This window comes from Petromyzon marinus, chromosome 21 (assembly GCF_048934315.1).
Source record: "Petromyzon marinus isolate PM22_M1 ecotype Great Lakes invasive population chromosome 21, UKy_Petmar_22M1.pri1.0, whole genome shotgun sequence".
NCBI lineage: Eukaryota > Metazoa > Chordata > Hyperoartia > Petromyzontiformes > Petromyzontidae > Petromyzon > Petromyzon marinus.
Genome location: NC_133687.1, coordinates 8,732,912 through 8,755,612, shown reverse-complemented (window position 1 = coordinate 8,755,612; position 22,701 = coordinate 8,732,912). Strand labels below are relative to the sequence as shown.

Sequence of the window (22,701 nt, the reverse complement as noted above, 5' to 3'; positions counted from 1 at the left end):
AATTTTAATCAAAGCCGCATTGAGAGTGGAGCGGCTGCTATTTTTTCGCGGCGTTCAAAGATGGACAGAATCGGAACAGGAGTCTTTATTTATCCTGGAGAAATTTGACGAGCTGTGAAGCTCTTTTTCACACATGTCCGGTCGGGGGCACGGGGTCAGAAGGTTACAACGACGATGCACTGTGGGATTTATCTTAGAACACGCAGAATTATAATTATTCGACGATCTCACGTTCATCACGGCTACACACTTGGGGTGCAAATGATACGAACTTACTGTAGCAATCCATTGAAATTGGACATCATGGCGTAGCTCCTGGATGGAAAGTTCAAAGACAAGCCACAGTCGTGCGAGTGTGGCCATCCAACCCAAGCTATGGGCCGCACAGTAAAACCACTGTGGCCTGCACTCCTTCAGTGGTGGAGAAGGAACAGAAAAACGACACCGACTCTCAATCTCCCGAAGCCCCTCTTGGTCGTCGCCAGCAAGCCTCGGCATTTGGCATGCAGCTCCTGAACGTGTTTGCCACACGCAAGTTTAGAGCGCACCGGACTTCAAACCGTTGTGTTTCAGCGGCAAATGTGTTCTTGATATCGGCGTTTTGTATTTTTTTTCTCAGGGTCATTTGGATTCTTCTCGTGTACCATCGATGGAATTTGGAGAGAACAAACCCACAGAGCCGTGCACAAGTGAGCATGTTTCATGCGTCTTCTTACTGAAATACCGACATCGCGTGGAACTTGCAAAACCCCATCGGCGCCGATGCCGGTGGTTGCAATTCCACCGACCCCTATGGAACTGGAGGCCACAATCGCCGTTGAAGTTCCCGCAAAGTCGTAACCCATTTCATTGATCCCCCCGGAGTGAACGACTGTGATAAAGAGTCCTCGTGTGCGCGCGCTCCGTGGCAGGTTCCAGCCCAGGCATGTGGACGAGCTGGAGCTAGATTCGGACGACCCCGTGTTTGTTGAGGTGCGATCGGCCGATGGCTGGCTGACGGGGTACAACATGCGCACGGGCGAGCGCGGCATCTTCCCCTCGCTCTACACGCAGAGGGTGCACAAGGAGCCGGAGCTACTGCGTAAGACATTCCCAGCGGGCAATTTTCTTTTTTTATAGACTCAACACTGCACATAGACTCAACACTCACCATAGACTCAACACTCCCCATAGACTCAACACTGCACATACACTCAACACTGCCCATAGACTCACACCACCCATAGACTCACCACTGCCCATAGACTCAACACTGCACCATAGACTCACCACTGCCCATAGACTCAACACTGCCCATAGACTCAACACTGCCTATAGACTCAACACTATCCATAGACTCAACACTGCCCATAGTCTCAACACTGTCTATAGACTCAACACTCCTCATAGACTCAACACTGCCCATAGACTCAACACTGCCCATAGACTCACACCACCCATAGACTCAACACTGCCCGTAGACTCAACACTGCACCACAGACTCAACACTGCCCATAGACTCAACACTGCCCATAGACTCAACACTGCCTATAGACTCAACACTATCCATAGACTCAACACTGACCATAGTCTCAACACTGTCTATAGACTCAACACTCCTCATAGACTCAACACTGCCCATAGACTCAACACTGCACCACAGACTCAACACTGCCCATAGACTCAACACTGCCCATTGACTCAACACTGCCCATAGACTCACACCACCCATAGACTCAACACTGCCCATAGACTCAACACTGCCCATAGACTCAACACTGCCCATAGACTCACACCACCCATAGACTCAACACTGCCCGTAGACTCAACACTCCCCATAGACTCAACACTCCCCATAGACTCAGCACTGCCCATAGATTCAACATTGCCCATACACTCAACACTGCCCATAGACTCAACACTGCCCATAGACTCAACACTGCCCATAGACTTAACACTGATCATAGACTCAACACTCCCCATACACTCAACACTGTCCATAGACTCAACACTGTCCATAGACTCAACACTCCCCATAGACTCAACACTGCACCATAGACTCAACACTGCACCATAGACTTACACCACCCATAGACTCAACACTGTCCATAGACTCAACACTGCACCACAGACTCAACACTGCCCATAGACTCAACACTGCCCATTGACTCAACACTGCCCACAGACTCACACCACCCATAGACTCAACACTGCCCATAGACTCAACACTGCCCATAGACTCAACACTGCCCATGGACTCACACCACCCATAGACTCAACACTGCCCGTAGACTCAACACTCCCCATAGACTCAACACTCCCCATAGACTCAGCACTGCCCATAGATTCAACATTGCCCATACACTCAACACTGCCCATAGACTCAACACTGCCCATAGACTCAACACTGCCCATAGACTTAACACTGATCATAGACTCAACACTCCCCATACACTCAACACTGTCCATAGACTCAACACTGTCTATAGACTCAACACTCCCCATAGACTCAACACTGCACCATAGACTCAACACTGCACCATAGACTCAACACTGCACCATAGACTCACCCCACCCATAGACTCAACACTGTCCATAGACTCAACACTGTCCATAGACTCAACACCACCCTTAGACTCAACACTGCACCATAGACTCAACACTGCACTATAGACTCAACACTGCCCATAGACTCAACACTGCACCATAGACTCAACACTGCACCATAGACTCACACCACCCATAGACTCAACACTGTCCATAGACTCAACCCTGTCCATAGACTCAACACCACCCTTAGACTCAACACTGCACCATAGACTCAACACTGCACCATAGACTCGAACACTGCCCATAGACTCAACACTGCCCCTGTACATGAAGTAGTTCCCCTCCTTCACCTCCTTCCTTTCCTCTCTTAAAGCCTCACCTCTTCTCCGTCTCCCATTCCCTTCCTCTTCCCTCGCCCTCTCCACTCCGTCCCCGTCCCTCCGCTGCCCTTTCGTGATCCCCAAGGTCCCCCCTAGCGCTGTCACCCGTTCCTCGGCCCTTGAAGCACGCCCCTGCCATGCAAATTGTTTTAACGATGCAAACGTATGTTACTGAGCCGTGTGTGTGTGTGTAATTGAGCCATGTGTGTGTGTGTTATTGAGCCGTGTGTGTGTGTAGAATTGAGCCGTGTGTGTGTGTGTAGATTGAGCCGTGTGTCTGTGTGTAGAATTGAGCCGTGTGTGTGTGTAATTGAGCCGTGTGTGTGTGTAATTGAGCCATGTGTGTGTGTGTGTAATTGAGCCATGTGTGTGTGTGTTATTGAGCCGTGTGTGTGTGTGTAATTGAGCCATGTGTGTGTGTAATTGAGCCGTGTGTGTGTGTGTAATTGAGCCATGTGTGTGTGTAATTGAGCCGTGTGTGTGTGTAATTGAGCCATGTGTGTGTGTGTGTAATTGAGCCGTTTGTGTGTGTGTAAATGAGCCGTGTGTGTGTAATTGAGCCGTTTGTGTGTGTAAATGAGCCATGCGTGTGTGTGTGTAATTGAGCCGTGTTTGTGTGTGGCCTGCCAGCTCATAAGAAGCGGAGGGATTGGTTTGAGATCTTTGACCTCCAATTCCTGGGCTCGGTGGAGGTTCCTCATCACCAGGGCAACGACGTCCTCTATGCAGCCATGCAGAAGGTGAATGTTCGTCATCGTTGGTATTTCCATTGTCGTCATTGGCATTATCGATATGTTTCTCACACTCTTATGTAAACCTGATCTCAAAACGAATTGATTTGCATATTTGGTTGTAGATGTAGCGGTTGTATTCGCCATGGATACACGCCGTCTGCTTTACGGTGGACGTTGAAGATCACGTGACATCATTTGTACCGAGTAGGCCAGCGTGGGCTGGCGTCCCGGTAACAAATTCGCCAAATTCAATGAATACCCTCGCAAAGTTACTCAATGTGGATTACGCGCCGCATAATGGCTCCCTGCTGGCAGAATAACTCCGACTTGCAGCCCAGGTGCCGAGTCACGTTTGTTGCCGCACAGGGGCAGCTGCCACTGGGGATGCCCACCGGATTGTCGGAGACGAGATGCGATGTCAGGCGCCTTGGGTTGCCGAAGCATTGGAGTGTCAATAAAATCATGAGAAAAGTATTGTCATTATGTAGACTGTAAAGCACTATTTTTTGCTACCTTTCATCATCAAGGGAGATTGGCAACATCATTCTTGTCTATAGTGTCTGCTGCCTTACTCCAATTCTCGCCGCAGTGGTGAGATGTTAACTCCCTCGCCCAATGTGCAGGAGGACGTGGCTTCAATCCCGACCCTGATGCCTGCTGCTGTATATAAATCCCTGTGGTCGGGTGGATTTTTCTCCGGGTCCTCCGGTTTTTCCATCCACATTTATCATCGACACGCGTTCAGAGTACTTGCCTGCTCTACATTTCCACGTGACAATCCGCTTCCGTTGACCTATCATTTGTGATAGCCAGGTCCCTTCTGAAAACGAGCTACCATTCAGCTCAGTGGGCCTTACCCGGTAAAATAAAAAAAAATAGTTTCGAACAAAACTGCCCATCGTTAACGTTCCAAACACCCACCGTATGGCATGCCGGTTGCTACCAACGTCGTATCTTGCGGCCTCTCGTTTTGGACCTCTCTCTGACGACCGCCAGGTGGCTTCCAGCCGTCGCGCGGTTGCCGGACTCAAGCCGACGTTGCCGTGCTCGTTGGAGGTGGGCGCGCGAGGGCTCCGCCTCACGGTGACCGGCGCTCGGCATGCGCCGGCGCCGCAGCGCAACGGCTTCCACAAACACAAGCCGGTAAAAGCGGTGCCCGGCGGCCCTTCACCTCGTCGCGGCGCCCAGCGTGGCCAAGTAGCGGCTCAATTTCATCGCTCACGGCAAACCGCAGGGAGGCTGTCTCGGTGTGGCGATCGTCGTCATCGGACACGGACGGTCACCGCCACGGTGGCTAGGAGATGTTAACCACCTCGCCCGGTATACAGGAGGTCGTGGGTTCGATCCCGACCCTGACGCCTGCTGCTGTATATTTGGAGTTTGCGTGTCTCTCTCTCTCTTTCGGTGGTCGCGTGGATTTTTCTCTGGGTCCTGCGGTTTTTCCCACCACACTGAGAATCGACGTGGCTGCTGGTTATAAATTTCCACGCGATAAGCCGCCGCGTCGGGCTATCATTTGTGGCCAGGTCACTTCTGAGAAAGAGCTATATAGCTCAGTGGGGCCTTACCTGGTAAAATAAAAACCCACAACATTTACAATCCGAGTACAACGTTTCGCTGGTAATTGTAAGCAGCTTCATCAGGCGACTCGCCATCACACCAATGTGCTGAAGCAATAGCCAGTTGGCACGTTTTGTTCACATGGCAAAATTAATTGTGTCGGGTGTGGTGGTGGGTTAGCGACACATTTATACTCACGTGATCTAACCCCAAAAAAACATTTAGTATGAACAGGACTTCGAAGGGATGCCGCGGTGGCGATAAGTTAACTCCCATGCCTGGTATGCAGGGGGTCGTGGGTTCGATTCCGACCCTGATGCCTGCTGTATATTTGGAGTTTGCGTGTCTCTCCCCGCGGTCGTGTGGACTTTTCTCCGGGTCCTCCGGTTATTCCCTCCACATTTGGAATCGACGTACGTTGAGAGCATAACGAATTAATAGCGGTCGCAAAAGCCTTTGACGCGTTAAATAGGCCGCGTTCGTTCATTCGTTCGCCGCGTGACGACTTCATTCGCCGGCCGTGTCGGGGTGGAGGAGGGGCGCACGACGCGACGTTTCATACTCGCGCGGCGATCCGACCCCAAACAAGGAAATCGAGTACGAATCGCAACCGTCACCGCCGCCGCCGCTGCCGCCGTTGTTGTTGTTGTTGTTGTTTTGCTTGCATGCGATAGACTCGCGCGGCATGCGTGTCCCTTGCAGATCAAGAACTTCAGCCACTTTTTCCAGCTGAAGAATATTTCCTTCTGTGGTTTCCACCCCAAAAACCCATGGTAAGCAGGTGTACGTGCGCACATGCATAGCCCTGGAACAATTACAGGACAGTATCTAGATTGTGATAGAGGGCGTTCTCATGGTCTTAGGGATCTCAATGGCCAACGCCGGTGATGATTATTTGAACCGTTCCTGGGCATCCCCTACGTCGACTCAGCCTCAAATGAGTACCAATGTGTAAACATGGCCACTTGGGAGACAAAGGCGACCGGGCGTGATGCTGGCCACCCACCCACCTCGTGTGCTGTGCCAGCCCTCACAGGTGCTAATCTCGAACAGCACTTGCCCCAACAGTCTGTAAGGGCTATCGGGGGGGGGGGGGGAGGGAATCTTTATCTTTTGTGTCGGCACTGCTGCTTGTCAGTTTCCAGGGAAACCACGTAGGGGGTGGGGGGGGGGGGGCGGCGAAATCCTTTCGGTTGGCGTTGGTTTTTCGTTGCGAAGCTGAATGCGGAATATTGGCACGAGACGATTGCGAAGTGCCACACATTTCAAGGATTGTCAAAGAATGCTACCGGTTGACACGCGATTGGTGAAATGAATCACGCGGTCGTATTTCGATTAATCGATGGGGACAAATGCGCGCAAAGGAATTGAACGTACCGCATGCTTTGTGTGCGCTCTTGGGCAGCTACTTTGGGTTCATCTGCAAGCACCCGGCGGAAGGCAGGTTCGCGTGCCACGTGCTCGTCTCCACTCAGTCCACCAAGCCCATCGCAGAGTGCTTCGGGTAAGAGCCATACGCACTCATCGGGGTTCGCTGAGCTGCAAAGGGTGAGACGTCGAGAGGCAAAGGATGAGTCCGGTTTGCGAGGGCGACCTGGGGCGGTTGTCAGCTCCGCGCAGCCTGGGCGGAGGTGGCTTCCAACGTGGCTCGCCTGGAATCCAGCAGCCCTGTGGAGGCAGCAGCGGCGGCGGTGGCGGGGGTTGGTGATTCAAACGTGGATGGCGTGAAACTCCCTTAGGCCCGCTGAGCCATGCAGCTGTTTTTCAGATGTGACCTGGCCACAAATGACAGCTCAACGGAGCGGCTTATCGCTTGGAAATGTAAAGCAGCCAAATGCTCGTAAACGCTCATTGATTCGGAACGTGGAGGGAAAAACCGGACGGCCCGGAGAAAAATCCACGCGACCACGGGTAGAACATGCAACTCAAAATATAGAGGCGTCAGTCTTGGGATCGAGCCCACGACCTCCTGTACACTAGGCGAGTTAGTTAACATCTCGCCACCAAGAAGGCGGTACAGCAAACGTGTAGACATAATAGAGGTTTTTTTTTACGGTTTATATCGCGCAAATATAAATGTGTCGTTAAATCCGCCACCGCAGGAAATTCGTAAGGTTTGTCACGTAAACAGAACATGCCAATTACTTACTAGTACAGCACACCGGTGTGTTGGAGAGTAAACCCACAGCATTTACAATTCGAGTAACGTGACGTTTCACCAGTAATTACAACCAGCATCATCAGACGACAGCCAGAATGGTGGAGAAATCCTCCTGTTTCGGGCGGTGGTGGGTTTTTAACTACACATTGATATATACACGATCCAACCAAAAAAAAAAAACCCCTCTATCATAGATAATATTGGTCACGAAAGCGACCACCTTTTCCATCCGTATGGGATAGAGCGTTTCCCCATCATGCTCGTAGGTTTTCACCGGGTGCTCCGCTTTCCCCCCATACGTAAGCACTCGTTAATTGGGCAAAGCTTAGGCAATTGTTGGTAGCACCAGCTCATTGGCTGGCTGGCTGGCTGCTGCTGCTGCTGCCGCCTTCCCACGCATCTGTGATTCCTCCTGTGGGCGCCACGAATAAAAGCCATTGATGTTTTCCTTTCGTTTTGTTTTCGGTTCTTTGCTCAGTCCGCTTGTCCTGGCGAGGGTCACGGCGGATGCACGTTGAGCGGTGGCAGTCCAGACCTTCCTTTCCATGGCGACAGACTCCAGCACTACTACGCTATATATACTACTGCACTATACTGCACTACTATACACTACTACACTATACACTACACTACTTTACACTACTACACTATACACTACACTATACACTACACTATACACTACACTATATACTACACTATACACTACTACACTATACACTACACTACTTTACACTACTACACTATACACTACACTACTATATACTTCACTACTATACATTACTAGACACTACTACACTACACACTACACTACTTTACACTACTACACTATACACTACTATACACTACACTACTATATACTACACTACTATACATTACTAGACACTACTACACTACTACACTATACGCTACACAATACATTGCACTGCTATACACTACTACACTATACTATTATACAATATTACACACTACACTATACACTACACTACTACACACTACACTATACACTACTACACTACACTACTATATGCTACACTACTATATATTACTATACACTACTACACTATACGCTACACAATACACTGCACTACTATACACTACTACACTATACTATTATACACTACTACACACTACACTATACACTACTATACACTACACTATACACTACACTAGTATACACTACACTACTACACACTACACTATACACTACTACACTACTATACTGTACACTACACATTACTAAACGACACTACTATACAGTACACTATACACTGCTACACACTATACACTACACTATACACTACACTCTACACTACTATACACTACTACACTATACACTACTATACAATACACTATACACTACACTGTACACTACACTATTATACACTACACTACTACACTATACACTACTACACTATTATACACTACACTATACACTACACTATACACTTCACTACACTATACACTACACTATATACTACACTACTACACTATACACTACACTACTATACACTACACTATACACTACACTACTATACACTACACTACTATACACTACACTATACACTACGATACACAGACTCCAGCTCTTCCTGGGGAATTCTCAGGCGTTCCCAGGCCAGCCGAGCGACATTCGTCCCTGCCAGCGTGTCCTGGGGCCGGCCCCGGGGTCTTCGCCATTGATATTAATGTCTTAATGTTATGTTTGATCAGAAAAAGAGAAGGAGATTGATTAAATTGCAGTAAATAAAAGCCGTTCAGCATTGTGTTTGCTCCGTTAATAGTGATTTCAATGTATCAAGCGCCCTTAAACCACGTGCTTGTTTACAAACGTTGAAGACGCTTGTATTTATCATGGGACCATTTTGCCCGTATCAAAGTATGAAAAGTAAGAATAGGTTAGTGTAGGCCAATCGGTTTCAAAGACAATGCATATATTATCAGAGTTTGTTTGCATGCTCACTGCAAATACTCTGTGTGCTTAATGCAAACGTGATTCCTTGCAAAAAGGAATCTATTTGGTGTCCGAACATCTTAACACCTCTCGTTTCATCGCCAGAAGGTGTGAAACCCCTTATTGTTATTTTTCCATACGCTTGTATTTCCATGCAGCCCTTCAGTGTAAATCACTCTAAACGGCTCTCTGTAATATTGTTAAGAACTCCCAGAGGTGCAGCTGCCACGTGCTGTTAAATGTCAACGTGTCATCGTGTCTCTTTGCTCAGACGAGCCTTATGAATGTTAATGCCCCTTGACAAAATGAGGCGGTGCTATTTTGTTAAGGCGTCAGCCCATGCCTCAACATTTTTAAAAAAACGGAAAAATACCCACGGCGCATATTTCTGCGTAGTATTCAACAATTAATTGTTTTCTCTCCTTCATAAAAAAACAAAAACCGTTCCAACGGTGGAATTGTTAATTGGGCGCGTCGTAAGCGAGAGAACAGGGCTTGCTTGGTGGTGGCTTTGCTGCACGTTGGCTGTCTGTGATCCGGCACTGTGGATGGATGGAGGCAGCAGCAGCGAGGTGGTGGGGGGGGGGGTTGGTGGATCGCCGCTGCACACAGAAGTTGTGAAACTCCCTTTGCCGCGGGCGTCGAGGACGAGCCCACACCCTGGCTCGCTAGGGGAGGGGAGATTTAAAAAAAAAAGACATGCGACTCCACTTGTTCCACGGGTACGGTATCGAGTGTTGCTCCCTCGCACGCGTGGGTTTTCCACCCGCGCAGATTACACCTCATTATACGGAGGGCCCCAGGCCTTTGGGGAGACATTTGGAGCCCGCTCACCCTGTGCCCCCCCCCCCGCTCGTCTGTGTGGCTCCTCCTGGTGTCTCGCTCGCTCGCTCGCTCTCCATGTGAGCGAGCGAGCGTTGTGCGGCTGTGGCGGCACAGTGTTGCACGTTGAAATTGTTCATCGCTTGTATCGTCAAAGACTTAATTGTGTGCTTGTCTTTGCTTTGTGTTGCAGGAAAGCTTTTCAGCAGTTTTACCACGACTGTATGGATTACAACTGCCCGGTTGAAGATATTTTTCTGGAATGAAGCTACGTAGCGGTGTACTACCTGTGTGCAGTGCACTTATATCACCAGTGCACGAATTTTCTCCTAAGTAAGCCCAATTCGTGTATGCATTCATGTATTCATACGTGAAATTTAAGTTATTTATGCGAGGTATGTACGGCAATCGTGGCACGTGTTTACCGGTCAAAGCGGCAAAGAAGGTGTTATTGTGCATCGACAGATCATTTTATTTTACAATCAGGGAATATCGAGGAGCTCACTATACTAGCGTGTGGATATCTGCACACACCACCACATGTGCAGCCATATCAGAATACCTTTTTGGTGAATTTGATATTTGATTTTTTTTTACAGTGGGACATATCACATCAAATCTGTACACGCCTGTGTGTGGAACTCCTCAGCTTGGTGGGGTGACCAATGACCTTTGACTCTTCACAGGGCAGGATTTGAGGAGCAATTTGCAGTGCATGAACACGTGGTACCGGCATGCAAGGGGAGGGGGAATTAAATAATTTTACAGGGGACCGACCGGCGGAAGAGGGTGGGGGAAGAGGGGGGGGAGTGGGTGAGGCAAAGGGGGAAGTGGGTGGGGCAAGGGGAGAAAGTGGGTGGGGTAAGGGAGGAAGTGGATGAGGCAAGGGGGGAAAGTGGGTGGGGCAAGGGGAGGAAGTGGGTGGGGTAAGGGAGGAAGTGGATGAGGCAAGGGGGGAAGTGGGTGGGGCAAGGGGAGGAAGTGGGTGGGGTAAGGGAGGAAGTGGGTGGGGTGAGGGAGGAAGTGGATGAGGCAAGGGGGGAAGTGGGTGGGGCAAGGGGAGAAAGTGGGTGGGGTAAGGGAGGAAGTGGATGGGGCAAGGGGGGAAGTGGGTGGGGCAAGGGGAGGAAGTGGGTGGGGTAAGGGAGGAAGTGGGTGGGGTGAGGGAGGAAGTGGATGAGGCAAGGGGGGAAGTGGGTGGGGCAAGGGGAGAAAGTGGGTGGGGTAAGGGAGGAAGTGGATGAGGCAAGGGGGGAAGTGGGTGGGGCAAGGGGAGGAAGTGGGTGGGGTGAGGGAGGAAGTGGATGGGGCAAGGGGGGAAGTGGGTGGGGGCAAGGGGAGAAAGTGGGTGGGGTAAGGGAGGAAGTGGATGAGGCAAGGGGGGAAGTGGGTGGGGCAAGGGGAGGAAGTGGGTGGGGCAAGGGGGGAAGTGGGTGGGGCAAGGGAAGGAAGTGGGTGGGGCAAATGGGGGGGGGGGGGAGTCAGTATGGCAAGGGTTCTGGGAAGTGGGTGGGGCAAGGGGGGAAGTGGGTGGTTGCAAAGGGAGGAAGTGAGCAGGGCAAGAGGCATTATTGGACTGGGGCAGGAGGGACAGAGAGTGATGGTGGAAACACAAGTGATCTGAAGAGACTAGGCACAGGGAATAAGGGCACAGAGTAAGAGAATCAACAGAGCATCTAACCCAGCTAACAGATTGCTGTGACATGCTGTCCAGTGAGATTACAGCTGAACTTATAAACTCTCCAGTCCTTGAAAGCTTCAGGAATCTACAGCGCCTGTAATCCAGCACTGTCAGGGAGAGGGTTTGTGAATCGTGCAAACGTCGTGAAACTCCCTTCCTGTGGGCGTCAAAGTGCCATATTCTGGCTCGCCATCAGAAGGCAGTACAGCAAGTGGATTTAATCTCCATCTATTATCATCTGTATGGGGATCGAGTATGACCCCGTCGCACAAGGCGTGGCTTTTCTCTGGGTGCTCCGGTTTCTTCCACACTTGCATAATAATGATGATAAACACAACTCGTCAATAATTGGCTGAAAACCATCTTTAAAAAAAAAAAACTCAATGCAACAGCAGGAGCTTACTGCAAAAGAGTCTCTGTGACTCAGTCGCACCTCCGATTAACACAGTTGGCTACGTGTGGTGCGAAAGAAGTTCAACATACATACATAGAAATATATATATACCTTAACACGCATGCTGATGAATTTAGCAAGAGTTATAGAAACTATATGCGCGTCTATGGAACAAACAGCACACTGGTGAAGCGGCAGCTACACGCGTATTTGTGCACTGTGACGGCACTGATGCCACTGTGACGTCACAGTATTGGCACCGATGTCACAATGACGTCGCTGTGACGTCACTGCTGGGCCACGGAGCGCACGCGTGCGGCAGCCGCGCACATTTCACGGCAGGCGGTGGCATTTTGAACGCCGCCACTCGTCAGAATCATAATCTTTTATACTGGAGGAATCCGATGAGCTATGAGGCTCTTTTTCACAGATGTGCGGTACACTTCCCGTGACGTCGCAACACCGGGTAGAGAGAGGTTTTTTTTTTTAAATACCTGGGTTTTGAAATTCTGTCGGCTGTCGGGTGACGATCCTCTCGCCAATCCGCCCTCCTCGATCCCACCAGCTCTTCATCCCGAACTGTGTGTTGTCACATTCTATTGCGAAATGTCTTCAGTGTTTTTTGTTATTTTTAGTTTTTTCGGTAAAGTCACGTTGAAGGGAAACAACAAAATAATAAAAAAAAATATAAAAAAACAATAAAAAAAAATTCTCACGACGTTTTGACCATAACTCAAATGGTCGAAACGTCGTGAGAATTTTTTTATTGTTTATATATATTTTATTATTTTGTTGTTTCCCTTCAACGTGACTTTACCGAAAAAACTAAGAATATGAATTACTGCAGTCACGAAAGCTTTAAATCAAAATTTGTTTTTTTGTTGTTTATTTATTACAATATCCAGCATAGGAGGCGTCGAACGAAGCTCGGTTTGATTTTGTTTCTTTGCCAAAGCCTTCGTCTTTAACTCGGAACAGTTATTACAGTTTCTGCACAAAGCACAAATTCGGCCGAAGTTGGGAATCTTGCCGCTTTAGTTTGTTGTCCTTCCCCCGCACCTCCGACCAGCACGGTTGGCTACGTGCGGTGTGAGAGAAGCTCAACGTCAGACATCAGTACATACGTACATGCTCTCCATGTCTGCGGTGGAGCACTTAGTTCCTACCTCGCTGCTGAACCGGATAGAATTCAACTCAAGAGAAAGCGGTCGGTCGCGGGTGATTGATGATCCAGCACTGACCGACCCACCCCAGGGGAGTCACTCGCTCCGTGGTGGTCGGTCACCTCCCTATCGCTCTTCTATCACGACCGTGATGCTTCGCTCGTACCATTTCTCCACCCACGTTGATTCACCGCTCTGTCTCATCCGCAACAACACTTCCCTGCTTCTTCCCTTGTGCCCGCTGCACTCTGGGACTCGGCCCCATCATCCCTCACTGGGGGGGGGGGGGGGCGGTCGATAAAATAAACACCGCTTTTTTTGCGAGAAAGTCAACGGTGGCTAAAAACCTACGGAGAAACTCATGCCCCCGCCATCGGAATGGGGAATTTCCAACAGCGGCTCGTGGCTGAACAAAAAAAAAAGCTGGAGAGAGGAGCACCAATTCCTCAACGGTCATTTCATCCGAAAATCACTTTTAACCTTGACGTTGATGTTCACCCATTAAACACGGAACGTTGGGGCCAACGTTTAGAAACCGACATTGTCCCAACGGTGTACGTTTTACTTGACAGGTACGAATTGTTCTCTGGAGTGCAGTACTTGCCACAGAATTGTGTTAACACGACACGCACAATCATTGCCGTCCAATTAAAAGCCACCTTTTTAGCGCCGTTATTTCGCTATCCGTTTGGCCGCGTCACATTGGGGTTTGCATTTCGCTCGATTTGCGATGCCTCTCCGGCGGTCGACGTTCTGACGCAGCAGGAGGGTTTGTTTTCAGGGTGGCCCCGAGTGGAGACGCGACCCGGGGGCGCGTGCCAATCATGGCCCCCGCAGCAGCTCCGAACAAGGCAGGAGGGCGGGTCGCGCTCACCGCTTCCCGTTTCCCAGAAAACGAAAAATCACAGAATTACCTGCGCACTGGGAATCTGTGTCTATCCCCCCCACCCCCCCCCCCCCCGCTTTGTCGTGTCCCTCACCGAAAATGTACAAAAATAATAGAGGTATTTACCCACTCTAACCCAAAAAAACCTCTTATGGATAATATTTGTCGCGAGAGGGCTACTACTTCGTGCGATCTTGCAAAAGGGGGTGTGCGTCGCCCTCTTGCTGTCTTGTGCACGCATCGAGGCTACATCGTCGTCGTCATCAATCGCGCAACCGCTCAACATACTTTAAGATATTGTGTAAATTTGGCGACCACCGATAAATTAATTGACGGTGCTGCTGCGGCTGCGTTGGCAGTGGTGCGCAAAGCACAAGCAACAATGGCACAACAACAAAAACTCAACACATTCGTCAATAACACTACCTTGAACGGAAACAATATTAAGGCCTAAAGCTAAGGCCCACTGAGCTATACACCTCTTTTTTTCAGAAGCGACCTGGCCTCAAAGAAAGTGGCTTATCGTGTGGACATTTATAGCAGCCAAGTGCTCTAAGCGCGTGTTTCTAAATGTGGAGGGAAAAACTGGAGGACCCCGAGAAAGATCCACGTGACCACAGGGAGAGAGACACTGCAAACTCCAAATATACAGCAGGCGTCAGGGTTAGGATCGAAACCACAACCTCCTGTACACCAGACGAGGTAGTTAACATCTCACCACACCTGTAGAGCTCGGCTAAATTACACGTTCCTCGATAACACCGCGGGCCTAGAAAAGAAAACATACAACTAGGGTGACGTTTGGGGCAACGGTCCTTTTGCATAGCAAATAAATCCTGCAAATCATTGGGCTCCCCCAGAATGCAGTGCTGTGCCCACATTTGGAGTAATGTGCTGGTCAGCACTAAAACAAATCGTGCGTAACAAAAAATAAAAAAAATGCTTGCTTTTCAACGTTCCAGTTTTGCTAATGAACCAAATAAACTACAAAATTTTCCCCACGTGACAACATTAATTGATTGGCTTCTGTCCGTCGGGTGGTGCAGGGTTATTAGTTGAAAATTGGCATTCTACACAACACAGTGGTCGGAACCCAAAAGGAACGAGAGTAATTATGCGATCCACATGCTGGCAAAGTGGGACATATTTAAACCTGGCCTATCGCCCCCAGTTTTTGGAAAACTCCGGGAGAAGAAATGTCAGTAGGGACGTGAAACGGGCCTAAGCCTAACCCTCGGGATATTGGAATGATTCACGTGCGGCTCATATCTCTGCCAGTGCAGGCTGATAGATAAACCGTCGTATGCATGGCAAGGGCCCATGTCTACTGCCGCGGAAAGTTGACATCTTCCCGAGTTTAAAATCGGCAGATATGTGAAAACGTTTCTACAATAAAACGGTTCATGGCGAAGGACCCTGGCCTGGATAGAGCAACGCGAGTTCAATTTAGTTGCAATTCACATCCTGGAAAAATATATTTAAACCCTGCTGAAGGATCCGAGGGGTGGGGGGGGGGTTGTCTAGGTCCAAATTGTGGCTTAAATAGGAAGGTGCAAACCCATATTTTTGGAGTAAAGTGATGCGGTTGAACTCTTGTGAGATGGAGAGCAGAGGGAATAGAACGTAGGATAGGGCACAGGTAAAAGTGAACACAGGGACAGGAAGGGGCAGAGGGAACAAACAAGAAGAGAAGGAGGTGGAGGAACAGGTGTAGACAAGCCAAACTGCAGCAGCTGTAATATTTCGGGTCTTAAAGAGCCAGACTGAAACATACCAACGCAGGATCCGCCTGAAATCCATCTTAACTTGGGGAATCCTCTACGTGTGTCGTGTTGAACACGGAGGCACACCGTTGACTTGGAGGCAACACGTTTATTCTGACTCCAGTTGTAGTGTTGAACACGGAGGCACACACTTGACTTGGAGGCAACACGTTTATTACACAGCCCAACGGGGCTAACCACATACACGTACACACTCTAGAACCTTACAGAGTAACGACTCTACTTTAACCGGGTACCTACAAAACCGGGTCAGTCAGTAACAGCCTGACTGACCCACGATGCCGAGCGGACACCGAAGATTGGAGAGACGTGGCGCCGAGGGTTGATTCTAGAGAACAGTCAAGAATGCTCTCGAAACTGCCCCTTTATGCTCCTGGGCGTGGCCTCGCTCCGCCTTCGGCCACTTCGAGACCTTTCCCGAAGGATCTCGACCGAGCATCACGTGTCCCTCAAGCCCCCCTCGGGCCCCCTTCACTACCCGGTCACGTGTCATCTCGGGTTCACCCAGACTACCATGTCCTGACTTGCCCTCTCTCAGGCCGCCACCAGGACTATGTCCCCTAGGGCCCGTTCGCACGCCGTACTCACTCTGGCCCCAGAGAGAGAGAGTTCCAGACGCACAGCAGCACTCTTATGACAGTGCCTGGCGCTAACACAATAGTGACACCCTTAACGTCACTACACGCGTATAAAGTGCATGACATTATTCTTCTTTTCCGTGTCGTAAGAGACTGGTGGTAGGGTGGTGGGGGAGTTCCGCTGCTTCATTGGGCACTAACCCTACCTCACTGGATGTGCCGTGGTCCTCACCGTGTTTGCTTCTTGGCACTGCGATGGGCTGGCAACACGATGCCGTCGAGCCCAGAGGCCCTAGCTGCTCGATTAGAGTAACTTTGCTCGGATCTCTGCGGTGGGGGGGGGGGGGAAGGAAATGCCAAATATATGCCACATCTCTTTTATTTTTTTTGTTTACACATCTCCCAGACATCGGCGACAAGACGCAAAAGCGAATTGTACTCTGGGACACATTTACCCATATCTCTCTGTCTCTGCTTGCCACGTGGCTACACGTTTCCGGTTATTAAGAAGTCGAACGGCGGTTTACAAAAAAAAAAGGTTGCCCACATTCAGATCTGCAATGAGATTCGTGGTTTAAGTTCGCTTTTGCGTCCGCGGCTTTTGTCTTCAACTTGAGAAAAATGAGAAAGGGGAAGGCTGATTTTGTTTGTTAATGATCCCCGCAGGAGCTGCATGTGAATTAACCCGAGACGACAGGCATGCGATAGTATATGAGCATGAGCTGTATTGACGGTGTATATAACAGTAGGCTACTTCTTGTAACTGGCTGACTTCTTCCCGGTCTCATCTCGGTCCGTACGTTTCAGTCGTGTATTCAGTTGTATATCCCTGGCAGTTGCTTTTATATCGATGCCATTCTTCGTTGAAAATGCTCATCAATTCCATTTCACCAACTCTGGAGTCCGATATATTTTCACCAATGTGAACGTTTTACGCGCACCCGTAATTTAAGACTTGAAAACCAATTTTTGTTGTCCGGTTGGAATCAATTATTATCATTTGCTTTGATCAGTTCTTCATTTTATTTGAATTTAGAGTGTCGTCATGGAATTTGTTATTATCAGTTTTCTGTTTCGCAAAGATTTTAGCTCTACTCGTGCTCGTCGTTTTAATGTTATACGTATACAGCGCTTTGAGATACTTCAATATGAAAGGCGCTTTATAAAATATTATTATGTCAATGGGTGAGTAACTCACCTGCGCACGGAAGGAAGGATGTTCTGTTCTAAACGTTCATCATCGTCGCACCTCCTGGCTTTGACACTCCTCGTCTCATCAGAGCATCACCATGTTACTCTATGGTTTTTTTTCGGTAAAGTCACGTAGAAATAAGAAAAAAATAAAATTACATAATAGCATACGACGTTTCGATTGCAACACAAGCAATCATCATCAGGTAGAGGAAACACATAACCGCAGATATATATACAGACCCTAAGTAGAGGGAATTAACACAGATACACCAGGGGATACTTAGGGTCTGTATATATCTGCGGCTATGTGTTTCCTCTACCTGATGATGACTGCTTGTGTTGCAATCGAAACGTCGTATGCTATTATGTAATTTTATTGTTTTCTTATTTCTACGTGACTTTACCGAAAAAAAACAAAGAGTAATTCCTGCAGTCGCGAAAGCGCCAAATCGAGTTTCTTCACCATGCAAGCCACGGTAGTGCGATTGTGGCTGAACGACTTGGGGAAAAGATCTAATTGCGATTTTTCTGACATATTGCGATTTGATTTGCGATTACATTTTTTTTAAGTCAAGCATCAGTTCAAAATTCACTGTGTAATAATAAAATGTGATGGAGCATTACCACGCGATACCATCAAAATATGAACCGCTCTATTTATTCTAATGCAAGGATGAGAACTTAAAAGATATGAATTGCTTCCAACATGTATTTATTAAAATGTTTTAAGTGAAATAGAACAATCAAACATAGAACAATTGTTAAGTTAAATAAATAAAGTTATAATATTTTTTTTAAACAATTCCAATAAGAAAGTAACATTACTTTTTCAAATCGCAAAAAAAATCGCAGCCTTTGCGATTTGCTAATCGCATTGTCGTTTCAAATTGCGATATCGATTTGAAATCGATTAATCGTTCAGCCCTATCGTAAACCACTGCAGTCTGCGCTCCTTCAATGGAGGAGAAGGAGGAGGGATAGTAAAAAACGACGCGAACTCTCAACTCACAAAGCCCTCTCGTCGTGGCTCGCAGTGTATCTCGACATTGGCATCGAGCTCCTGAGCCGTTTTCGCCGCTGACGTACGCGGCGGTAGAACAGAATCATTTCAAGGATGCTTGGTGCTATAGCCACGGTGCTGCAAGATGACCCAGCGACGGCAGTGTTGAGTTTAACTCCCCTCGTTGGGATTTCTCCGGGGGTTACTCCAGCGTTCTCTTTCTCCCCGGTTAAGTACGGTCGGCTTTGTACGGCGCAAAAGAAGTTCAACGTACAACCGATATTCATGATACGTGCATACAAGTCAAACACTCACGGATGGCGTTGGCCGAATATCCCCAGCACAGGAGCCCTCCTGAATAAGAGTCTTAGAAAATCAGCGAGGCTTAATAAAGAATGAGAGATTCAGTGAGGATTTCCCGAGTCAACAATTGGGATAATTATTATTAATACTCAACGTGAGATCATCACTGTTTTCTTAGCTTAAACACGTGGCTTCACTGGTGCATTGTTTACAATGGCCACTCGGGTCACATTGGCTCGATTTTGACGTAAGGATAACCAAACGTACTTATTGTACCCATCCCACATTCTCATAGCCGTACTAATCAGTTTGAACGGATGGGATGGAGACTGGTGTTGACTGCGATGGCGAGATGTTAACTACCTCGCCTGGTATGCAGAAGGTCGTGGGTTCGATCCCGACCCTGACGCTCGCTGTATATTTGGAGTTTGCATGTTCTCTCCCTCCCCGTGGTCGCGTCGATTTTTTTTTTCCTGGTCCTCCGGTTTTTGCTCTCCACATTTAGAAACGTGCTTTTTACAGTATTTGGCTGCTATAAATTTCCACGTGATAAGCCACTTCGTTGAAGCTATCATCTGTGATCAGGTCGCTTCTGAAAAAATTATTATATTGCTCGGTGAGCTTTACCGGGTAAAATAAAAAAATTAGTTCATAGTTTAGACAAAAAAAATCACTGGTATGCACACATGAATGCCTTCTTTGGACCGTGACTCTCTATAAATGTATTAGACGCGGGCGGATTCTGCTTGCGTGCGCTCTCAAAAGCCACAGAAGCAGGATCATCACGAGCGTCAAATAAATATTCGGCACCGTTCGTCACAGCTACGAAAAATTTCATCGTAATCAACACTCTTCCTCGTATCCATAAAAAATATATATATATACGCCTGTAAAATAACCTAATCGAAAATGCTAAATTGAAGTACAGGGACTCTTCTACCTGTGAACATTCGACTTACGAACTTTCAGAGATACGAACAAACCTGTCCGTATGTACAGTTGCCTGGTCGGTCCGAGAGTCGTAAGTTCAACCGCCGCGCAATACATGGCGGTGGTGGCATCTACATCTACAGAACATGAAGAACCAGTGGCATCTACATCTACAGAACGTGAAGAACCAGTGGCATCTACATCTACAGAACGTGAAGAACCAGTGGCATCTACATCTACAGAACGTGAAGAACCAGTGGCATCTACATCTACAGAACGTGAAGAACCAGTGGCATCTACATCTACAGAACGTGAAGAACCAGTGGCATCTACATCTACAGAACGTGAAGAACCAGTGGCATCTACATCTACAGAACGTGAAGAACCAGTGGCATCTACATCTGCAGAACGTGAAGAACCAGTGGCATCTACATATACAGAACGTGAAGAACCAGTGGCATCTACATCTGCAGAACATGAAGAACCAGTGGCATCTACATCTGCAGAACATGAAGAACCAGTGGCATCTACATCTGCAGAACATGAAGAACCAGTGGCATCTACATCTACAGAACGTGAAGAACCAGTGGCATCTACATCTACAGAACGTGAAGAACCAGTGGCATCTACATCTACAGAACGTGAAGAACCAGTGGCATCTACATCTGCAGAACGTGAAGAACCAGTGGCATCTACATATACAGAACGTGAAGAACCAGTGGCATCTACATCTGCAGAACATGAAGAACCAGTGGCATCTACATCTGCAGAACATGAAGAACCAGTGGCATCTACATCTGCAGAACATGAAGAACCAGTGGCATCTACATCTGCAGAACATGAAGAACCAGTGGCATCTACATCTGCAGAACATGAAGAACCAGTGGCATCTACATCTCCAGAACGTGAAGAACCAGTGGCATCTACATCTGCAGAACATGAAGAACCAGTGGCATCTACATCTGCAGAACATGAAGAACCAGTGGCATCTACATCTGCAGAACATGAAGAACCAGTGGCATCTACATCTGCAGAACATGAAGAACCAGTGGCATCTACATCTACAGAACGTGAAGAACCAGTGGCATCTACATCTACAGAACGTGAAGAACCAGTGGCATCTACATCTGCAGAACATGAAGAACCAGTGGCATCTACATCTACAGAACATGAAGAACCAGTGGCATCTACATCTGCAGAACATGAAGAACCAGTGGCATCTACATCTACAGAACATGAAGAACCAGTGGCATCTACATCTACAGAACGTGAAGAACCAGTGGCATCTACATCTACAGGAGATTATACAACTTTTAAAGCCATTCCCCGTTGTTTCGTGTACATGCCGTACAACATGTTTGGAATCGACGGGAGTAAAGTTGGACTTATGAACAAATCGACTTATGAACATACCTCTGGAAACTAACCTCGTTCGTAAGTAGAGCAGTCCCTGTACGTCCCTTTTGGTAACCAGATTGTCTTCAGTTTAATCAGCGCTGGTTTGCTTAAATTTATATGTAAACCGTTGAAATGGAATTCGCATCGGTAATATGCCAGTGTATACGAAAAAAAACCCCGTTGCTGTTCATTATTTTCATTTTATTATGTTCACATTTCAATGTCATTGTGAATTTGGACCAGGACAGAAAGTTTGCTCACGCTTGCTTGACGTTATTAAAAACAATCTTCATTCGACACAGGGTGAGGGTGGTGGTGGTGGTGGTGGGGGGTGTGAATGACACCACATTTGTGCAACTTTGAATCCGCGCGCGCGTGCAGCGTGAAGAAGCGGCCACTCCTTTACCTCCACGTTCCCCGGGGGGCACTTTTTGTGTTTCGTCCAACATCGCGTTCGAGCCGGAAGCCAGTTGGTGACCGAGGAGGAGGAGGAGGATGGGGTATGATCGTTGAAGAGTCGTCGTGCGGTTTGATGTAGAAGGCCTCGTTAAAGAGTCCCTCCCGGCTTGATGTACAAGGCTCTCGAGGCTGTGCATATCGGTGGGTTTCCCTAAATGCTCCCCAGCTCTTCCAGATTGCAGAGAGTATCCGTCTTTTAATACTCGTCGGTTAATTGTCTGTGTGCTTAAAACGAAACAACAACAACAACAACGCAAAACCACCACAATTATTAAAAAAATAATTATGGAACACGCCATTGAACATGCCAAAATAGCTCTTCAAGTGGATTGTGTTTTTTTTATTTCAATTCTTTTTTTAAACTATATATATTTCACCCGTAAGTGAGAAGGATGAGGAAGAGGAATTACTTGCTCAGACGTTTTGAACATACACAAGGAAGCTTGCGTTACAGCTGTAATTATTCACTCCGTCCTCGGGGGTTTTCTCATGGATCTGGAAGAGCTGCACACACATTGTATGCGAACGCTCGTTGCTGTTTAAGTGGTTCAAATAAAGGCCTTCCTTTCTACACACAAGGGTTGGAGGTATATATTTTGTTCCAATGAGGTGGCATCGTTTTGTTCACACGAATGTTTAGAAACGACCTACTCTCACGAGGACACATAACTTTTTATTTTTTATTTTACCAGGTAGGGCCCACTGAGCTACATAGATTTGTTTTCTTCAGAAGCGACCTGGCCACAAATAATAGTTCAACGATGTGGCCTATCATGTGGACATTTATAGAGGCC

General features: G+C 48.0%; 1 protein-coding gene across 2 annotated transcripts in view; it reads left to right on the top strand.

Annotated features, from left to right (window-relative positions):
* Nucleotides 1–22,485, top strand: part of LOC116944422 (C-Jun-amino-terminal kinase-interacting protein 1-like) — a 40,379-nt gene extending 17,894 nt beyond the window's left edge. Inside the window, exons 6-13 of one of the 2 annotated variants that reach the window (XR_004403097.2) lie at nt 620–689; nt 912–1,081; nt 3,540–3,649; nt 4,640–4,786; nt 5,906–5,976; nt 6,609–6,707; nt 10,331–10,470; nt 21,830–22,485. Coding sequence is in view for 1 of the 2 variants with exons in the window: in XM_032958017.2 (XP_032813908.2) it covers nt 620–689; nt 912–1,081; nt 3,540–3,649; nt 4,640–4,786; nt 5,906–5,976; nt 6,609–6,707; nt 10,331–10,403 (740 nt within the window). In the remaining variant the exon portion in view is untranslated. Of the gene's footprint in view, nt 1–619; nt 690–911; nt 1,082–3,539; nt 3,650–4,639; nt 4,787–5,905; nt 5,977–6,608; nt 6,708–10,330; nt 10,927–21,829 lie in introns of those variants that run through there. The other variant, XM_032958017.2, reaches the window with a different exon arrangement.
* The last annotated feature ends 216 nt before the right edge of the window (nt 22,486–22,701 follow it).